The sequence below is a fragment of the Bipolaris sorokiniana genome (assembly GCF_000338995.1).
Source record: "Bipolaris sorokiniana ND90Pr unplaced genomic scaffold COCSAscaffold_1, whole genome shotgun sequence".
Classification (NCBI taxonomy): Eukaryota; Fungi; Ascomycota; class Dothideomycetes; order Pleosporales; family Pleosporaceae; genus Bipolaris; species Bipolaris sorokiniana.
Genome location: NW_006911895.1, coordinates 276,925 through 285,049, shown reverse-complemented (window position 1 = coordinate 285,049; position 8,125 = coordinate 276,925). Strand labels below are relative to the sequence as shown.

The window sequence follows — 8,125 nt, the reverse complement described above, 5'->3', positions numbered from 1 at the left end:
TTTGTATTTGAAAGTTAAAGTTATTGGTTTTATATAACTAGATATAATAAGTATAGTAGTTTTTTGTTTTTATAGAGAGTTGTTACACGGGGTAAGGGTCTATACTTCTCTATCCTGGTCCGCACTAAGGCAGGTGAGTATTACGTTAGTGTTCCGTGAGGCTTGTCTGGCGATGCAGTGGAGTTGGCGTGCTTAAGGAGGGTTTGACAAGACTAATCTATTTGATAGACTAACTTGTGACAATCTTGTTAAGTAAAGATACTAGTAAGAAAGTACAATTTGAGTTGACCACAACGAGAGTAATAATGAAATCCATCCATCCTTATATCCTCATTGCTTCCAGTCCTGCCATCCCGTCCATCCCATTTTCTTGCTCCTTGGCGGGATGTCTGTGATGGCATGCCATCCCTAATCCCATTGCCATCCCATGCTTGGCGGGATGTCTTGTCTTGGCGGGATGGCACATCACGTGACCCCAGGCCCCGCGATGATCATTACCTTCTGACGTGGACGTCCATAAGCCTTCAGCCATCTCGTCATTTGTCAAGGAGAGGATCCTTCTTGTTACTTGTAACACTCTACTAAAGGGATCACGTGATCTTCGACCACGTGATATACCTTCTGTACGGACACGTGATCAGAAGCGAGCAGGTATAAGAGAAGTCTGTACTTAGTTATCTTCTCTTTGTCTCATCTTTTAGCTTCTGTACGATAGGTAGAAGCAGACTCGTTCGCTAGGCCTCTCCGCCCATAACAGGAATAGTAGGTAAAAATACTACAAAAGGATATAGATAACTATATTCTATCTTTGCCAAGACGTTATTCTAGAGTAGTAGAAGCTAAGGGGTGGTATACTAAGTACTAGTTAATATATAGCTAGTACTATTCTTTCTTTATCTAATAAGTACATTACCTCTACTATCTATCTATATTCTACTCACATACTTTCTAGTACTATATATATTAAAATACTATATTATCTATATCTATATCTATAAACTTATATTAAAAAAGTTAAAATTTACAGCGCGAAACTTAGCGCTAAAGTGAGAAGACTTTTTTACTCTACGTTTAAGAGGATGTATGGCCTTCCTAGTGCTGACTAAGCGCTTATGTAAGACCGTTATCTTAAACGCCAAGAAACTTTCTATTCAACGATATATTTTTTATTAGATTAGCGCTAATACCCATTGAGCAATAGATGTTTAAAAAGTACAACCTTTTGGAGGTCTTTTTTTTTATTACCCCACTCTATTTAAAATTTAAATTTATACATAGTTAAAGTACATATATAGATTAAAACTTACTTATAATTATCTACTTCTTAACTAGGTGTAGAGTAGCTATAATAAACTACGTATATAGTTAGAATACATAGTAATATTATATATGCTCTTTGTGTTACTTAATTACAAAATCTTATTTATACAAGTGAACTCTAACTATGTAAAATAATAAAGTAAGAGTCGTAATATAATAGCTTTACTTGTTTTGTCTTTCTTCTTCTATATTATAGGATAATACATACTTATTTAAAGGTCTCTTCGCTCTTAATAATAACTATTGGCCATAACTACTATAGAAAGAGAAAAGAAATAAAACGTAAAAGATATTATAATAAAAGAAGTACGCTACTATTTGGTGTTAGAGATCTAGGCTACTTAGCTGGTCTTTAATAAAATTTAATTTGTTCGTTACTAGAAGCTATTACGCTACTATTGATTAATATCTATGTATTATGTCTATAGATACGTAATATACTACTATATAGATTCTTTTAGAATCTAGTAGTTATAGCTGATATATATAGTAGTAGAATAGCTAGTAGATAGAAACTAGAGTAGATTATAAGATACTACATATTAATAATAGTTTATTAGATTAATCAAATTCTTTAATCTCTCTCCTCTGGTAATATTTCTTTTCTATATAGAACCTATCGATTCACTACCTCTAAGTTTATCGCTAGATAAGTAGATATATCTACCTCTAAACTAGCTATAGAATAAGTAGCCCCTATTATTCTAACATTAAGGAGAATATAAGATATACCATAAAGTGAAATAAGAAAGATTTTACTACATAAAACTTAAACTAGTAGAGCTACTAGAGAATAAAACAATAGAGAATTATGAGAAAGTATTTATAAAGGCTAGACAAGATAGCAAGAGCAATCTTGCAGAGAGGTTTTAGAGAGATAATATAGTATTACTTTAAGAAGAGAGGTATTATAATAAACTAAAAGCTGTTTAGATAGCTTCTAAATAGAATATGAGTCTACTTATAGAATCTACGTACTACTTTAGGAACCTTAATTCTTCACGTACTATCTAAACAACATTTAGACGCTAGTCGTAGAAAGAAAGTACTATCTTAAGTATCTAGATTCTATTAGTCTAATTAATACTTAGGTAATTAGTATCATATATGGATAGGAACATACCTTATGAGGTTAGCTCTCGATCAATTACAATCTCTTACATACCTCGCTATCACTTTCCTCAGGGTAGCCTCTTATATAAGGATCTTAAATTTCAAAACAAGACTTTAGTTATAGAGAATTTAGAGATAAATATATAGGGTTATAGTGTATAGTTGTTATCTGAGTGTTTAGAAGAAATATAAGATTTTTTTAAATGTGTTATAGTAGTAGGTTAGAGTACAGTTTAATATTGTTTTCTAAGAAAAATAATATAACATGCTATTCGTCAAAGAGATATAGAAAAAGAAGGTGATAGGAAATATATGTTCTCTGCGCGAAGGAAGTTTTCCATCACAGCCGGCAGAAATGAATGCAGCAAATTGAGCTAGCCTGCAAACACTTCCTGCCATTTGGTTCCCACATCCGCGAGCCCGGTATACACGTGCAGCTTGTACCGCCGAGCTGTGACGTGGAAGAAGATGTAGCCGTTGAAGAATTCGTTCCACTTGCGAGCGTACACGGGGTCAGATCTGGTGTCCAGAAGCCCAACCACGCGTGAATTTGCCGCGATTGTCTCGGCAATGACAATTTCGAGCATGGCAAAAGGCTCGCGTTGCTCACAGACGGCTCGGGTATTGATGTAGTTGTCCGTCTCGCCAGCGAGGGTCTCCTTATGGAACCTGTGACAACGATGATTGGTTAGCAAGCGTTGCAGGTACAATGAGAACGTCATAGGCTGCCAGGAACAGGTCCATACGTACGACAGAATATCATTTGCGTAGTTAATGTAAGTCATCATATCCGGTATGCCTTGCATATACGCTCCTATATCCGGGCACTCGTCTCTCGGGAAGATGAAGTACGCGAACGCCTCAGGCACTCCGCTCCTGTCGCGGACATAGTCGGGCCACCTTTTTGCTTCTTTGCAGTGCTGCAGGCTGTGGAGCTCGCTGCGTCTCTCTAGCAGGGTGGCGGCGACGAATTGCAGCGACGAAAGCACGATGAAGTTGGCTACGAGGGGTTCGAAATGGATCGACATTTCTTGGAGGTTCTCTGCGAAGCGCTGCAAGAGAGCAGATGGCTGAGGCTCCCCCTTCTGGAAGCGCTCCTGGAAACCGATAAGGTCCTCGTTTCCGTCGTCATCGTCATCAATGTAGATGGCTAGCCAGGAGTAGATAGCTATGTGTAATTTCACAGCAAAAGAATGAGTAGGATAATAGGCCTTAACTCGCGTAGTTAGTAGAAGTCTAAGTATACGTCGAACTCGAGGCAGATAGTACTGGAGTCATAGAAGAAGACATACACAAGCGAGGGTAAGTCCAACATCGAAGTACCGCTGGGCATATTCAGACTCGTATGGAGCCCCCGAGCGGACGGCATATTCGAGCATAGCAGCTTCGAGGGCAGGGCGTGTATCTTTATGCTGAGGCGTTCGATATTTGAGATCGCGGAGGAGTTTAGTGAAAATGGAGCCCAACTTGGGGAGGGCCACGACGGGGGCCTCGTCTTTGGCAGAATGTCCCATTTTTGGTGTTAAACTTGGACTGTGGTCTTGCAGAAATACGGTCTTGTAGCTTTAAAAAAACAAATCTTCATAGGACTTTCTTCGTAGGTCTACATGACGAAGGGCGTGTTGTTTATAACTAAATATTTGCACACCACTTGATCGCGCCCAGATCCTATTCCCCAAGTTGCCACGACCGCCGGCGGCAACGCCGCTGTTCTCGCGTTTTCGCTTCTTTCTAAAGGTCCTTTAAGCTCAATGCCCAAATAGGAAGAAGCTTGGAGGTACTGCTCCATACGCACGGACCTATTACGGAACACGGCAACTACCCGTATTAGAAAAATCCCGCTGCGGAGCTAGCACCGCTAAAGACACTACCAGAGCTGCATATACCGGCAAGGCCATAATGAGCAAGGAGTTAAGCACATAGAGCCTGTAATAGCGTGATTATTTTGGGAAGATTCCGAGGGTGGCGATCCATCTCAATCTAGTGGTTAGCCGCTTTGCTTTTGGTGGCGTGGTGAATTCCCTAACACATGCTGCCAATTAACACACGATAGAGCCTCAAAAGGACTAGGCCGGCGGCGAGGGACTTCTGGCAGCGGAAGACAGTAACGAACACCACAGTTATAAGGTGACCTCCGTCCCCTATGGTTGACACTCAAAACGAATAGCGGAACTCCTCATCTACAACACAGCATCGAGATGGAGATCCTCAACAACAAAACCCTACCCGAGTTGGCCTGGCTTCTCCTCGGGCCTTTGGTACTCTTTTATGTCTTCAAGCTGTTCATCTACAACGTATACTTCCATCCCCTGCGCAAGTTCCCTGGCCCTTGGATAAACAAGATTAGCATCGTATGCACCATCTTTCAGAGCTCTGCTTGACTCAAACACTGACGCCTGTAGATCCCCCATCTGTACACGGTTTTCCAGGGTAAACAATCTTATGAACTCCTCAAGCTTCACCGCAAATATGGTAAGTGCCTCATGGTCTCCAAAATAGCACAACCACAGCCAGCACTACTAACTTGTCTGTGAACCTCAGGCCACATCGTTCGCTACGGACCAAATGAACTCAGCTTCAGCTCAGCCCGCGCTTGGAAAGACATCTACGGCTCCCGCCCGGGCCACCAAACCTTCGTCAAAGGCACCTGGTACGATGGTCTAAGCATCTTTGCAGCCCAAGATGTACGCTCCATCATCACGGAGCGTGACCCCACGAAACACGCTGCCATTGCTCGGGTATTCGGCGGCGCCTTCTCACGTTCCTTCCTGAACGAGATGGAGCCCATGATCAACGACTACATCGACCGCTTTATCGAGCACGTCAAGACCAAGACAGCCAACGGCGGCGTCGTGGACTTAACATTCGGCTACAGCTCCATGACCTTCGACATCATCGGTGACCTGGCTTTTGGACAAGACTTTGGCGCCATCGGGAGGGAAACCACCCACCCATTCATCCTCGAACTCAACGAGTCTTTGACGTTCACCAGCTTCCACGAGGCCATTCAGCAATTTCCGGCTTTGGGCCCCATTGCTCGCTTCTTCTTCCGGGAAAAGGTTAACAAGCTCGAAGAGACAGCGCGGAAGGGAGGCGAATTCGCCCTCCAGGTCATGAGGAAGCGCGTTGCGGAGCAGGACACGACGTCGCGCAAGGACTTCTTGACTAAGGTATTAGAGCAGCGTGCCAGTTCCAAGGTACAGATGTCTGAGATTCAGCTCGCCGCGCAGTCATGGGACTTTATCGGCGCAGGCACAGAGACAACGGCTTCAGTGATGACATCCACGACTTACTACCTACTGCGAGACAAAAAGCTTCTGGCCGAACTCACTGCCGAGATTCGCGCGGCTTTCCCTAATGCTGACGCGATTACAAATGCCTCCACCGAAAAGCTAGAACTTCTCCATCGCGTGTGTCTTGAGGGCTTGCGTCTCCCGACGGGAGCACCACCCATCCTACCTCGTCTAGTTCCCAAAGGCGGCGACACCGTCGATGGGCATTTCATTCCGGGAGGCACTCCAGTTACCATCGCTCCTATGGTCGCGGCACTCGACCCGCTCAATTTCAAAGATCCCTTGGAGTTCAAGCCGGAGCGGTGGTTGGGCAAGAGCGGTGACATTTTGGAAGCGAGCCAGCCCTTTTCGTACGGTACCCGCGGATGTGCAGGAAAAGCGTAAGTTCCATACCCTTGTACCCCCTTGAGCTACATATACAGAGAAAGTCCGACTAACGATTTGTTCCAATCTTAGCATCGCGTTGATGGAAGTGCGTGTGACAATCGCCAAGATGCTCTACACGTTCGACATGGAACTGGAGAATCCTGATTTGGACTGGACCGGCAACGATTTCAACAACCTGCTGCAGTTCGGTCTGTGGGTCAGGCCACTGCTGAACGTCAGGGCCCGGTTGGCTACTAAATGAGGTCGCCTCTGGTTGCATCTCAGTTGAGGAGACTAAGATTCGTACTTGGTCCCCTCATCTACTCCCACACTGAGCACTACCGCTCTTTAGATTGCTTGATTTTTGTTGCCGTTCTCTTGATGTACTTCACTCTCTTATTTTCCTTAGCTTAGAAATCTCGTAAAATACAGCACCTTCCTCGAACCGTCTTCACACCTGAGACCTCTTTTCGTCGAGCTATCTGTCAGATTGCCAGGTCTCAGATAAAAGGCCCCCTAGTGGAATATAGACTGACAGGGAATTCGTGAGGGGGGTAGCTGATGTGATTGTAACAATAAGCAAGCGCTGGTGTAGCAATATTGACAAAACCAACCCTCGAACCTCGCATACAGGGCCATCGACTTATCATCCATCTCATCAGAGTATATCTATCTTTCCATCTCATCTCAGTTCACATGCAAAGACCATCGTGTATTTAATACTATTCACAGCAATATGCTATATTTTTATAGGAGAGACGATCCCTAACCATCTTAGATAGCTAATTAACGTAGTTAGTAAAAAGAAATTCAACACCTTGATGTAAAAGAAACTAGCGGCGACCTTGTTCGGAGAGATTCAATCTGACTAAAGATGGAGCGGCTGCGGGGAAACCTAAGGCCCGCTTTCACAGTAGGGCTCTTTTATGTTTATCAGCTTTGGAAATAGACCGTGTTGATTTCAGACAGGGACTCAAGTATGCGCCAACTCACCTAGGCCCTTATCTTATTCTCACATCTCTAACTCCATGCCGTCAAGAATCTCTCCATCCCCAATCTCAGGAACGGAATATAGATTAAATGCTAACGCTTCAGCGACTCTATTCATTGCTGTTGAATGCAAATGCGAACTGTGTCTTCTAAAAATTAGATCAATATCCTTGTCTACCCCAACATTAGTCCCCGTCGGATGTAAAACGTCCTCACTTCATGGATCGTTATGATTTGTAAATGTTACTGCGGTCTTAAGCCTGCTACGTTTGAAAGATTTCAGGTGTTTCACTTTATGCGAAAATGATGTTAAGGGTCGGTTTGGTGTTATGACGGTTGAGGTGCGCGAGATGTCCCATGCATGGCGGAGACGGAGGTAAAGGATATATATTGCAGAGAGACAGGCACAGAGAATGTCAGCCGATACTTCTATAGTACTAATTTGAGAGCTATAGAATCGATAATTCATAAGATTATAAAGGAATAAACTAGATTTAACTAACGTATTTTACTACTAAGTTGTTAACAGAAAAATAGATATAGAGAGTACTAGTACTTAGGCTATGTTTATATGTAGTTATAAAAAAAGAAGAGATAGATATTAAGTACATATCTAGTATAAAAGTAAAATTAGACTTTTAGTATTATATTATTACAATCATACTATTGAAAGAGAGGAATATTCCGCCGCTATTATAATCAAAGTAGTAAAATATGTATATAATAGCTATTAAGGGCGAAGAGGCCGTCAAACGAGTATACATTAACCTATATTATAGAAGAAAAAGATAAAGAAAGTAAAGCTATCGTACGATGTCTCTCGCTGTATACTCTTACCTTAGGTTCCTTTATATAAATAAGATTTCGTAACTAAGTAGTATAAAGAGAATACGTAATATAGTTACGTATTCTACTCGGGAGCGCAGCCTATTACAATAGACACACTATAGTAAGAAAAAATAAGACTTATTTAGAACTATCGTATTGCGTAATATATATAATAGTTAGTAATTAGTATATTTTACATAGTACTACTGAGTAAA

The 8,125-nt window shown here is 42.2% G+C and overlaps 3 protein-coding genes across 3 annotated transcripts; 1 reads left to right on the top strand and 2 right to left on the bottom strand.

Annotated features, from left to right (window-relative positions):
* Positions 1 to 312: 312 nt before the first annotated feature.
* Positions 313 to 574, bottom strand: COCSADRAFT_31814 (uncharacterized protein). Its single transcript, XM_007695926.1, has one exon. The coding sequence runs from the start codon at positions 530 to 532 to the stop codon at positions 323 to 325; it is 210 nt and encodes a 69-aa protein (XP_007694116.1). The 5' UTR covers positions 533 to 574; the 3' UTR covers positions 313 to 322.
* A 2,063-nt stretch (positions 575 to 2,637) lies between these two features.
* On the bottom strand, positions 2,638 to 4,103 carry COCSADRAFT_31812 (uncharacterized protein). Its single transcript, XM_007695925.1, has 3 exons — positions 3,726 to 4,103; positions 3,184 to 3,644; positions 2,638 to 3,102 (listed from the first exon to the last, which is right to left on the bottom strand). Exons 1-3 carry the CDS (start codon positions 3,945 to 3,947, stop codon positions 2,808 to 2,810), a joined length of 978 nt encoding a protein of 325 aa, XP_007694115.1. The 5' UTR covers positions 3,948 to 4,103; the 3' UTR covers positions 2,638 to 2,807.
* A 528-nt stretch (positions 4,104 to 4,631) lies between these two features.
* Positions 4,632 to 6,354, top strand: COCSADRAFT_21313 (uncharacterized protein; the record flags this gene model as incomplete). Its single annotated transcript, XM_007695861.1, has 4 exons — positions 4,632 to 4,784; positions 4,836 to 4,905; positions 4,975 to 6,106; positions 6,183 to 6,354. The coding sequence occupies 4 exons, from the start codon at positions 4,632 to 4,634 to the stop codon at positions 6,352 to 6,354; spliced, it is 1,527 nt and encodes a 508-aa protein (XP_007694051.1).
* Between the last annotated feature and the right edge of the window lie 1,771 nt (positions 6,355 to 8,125).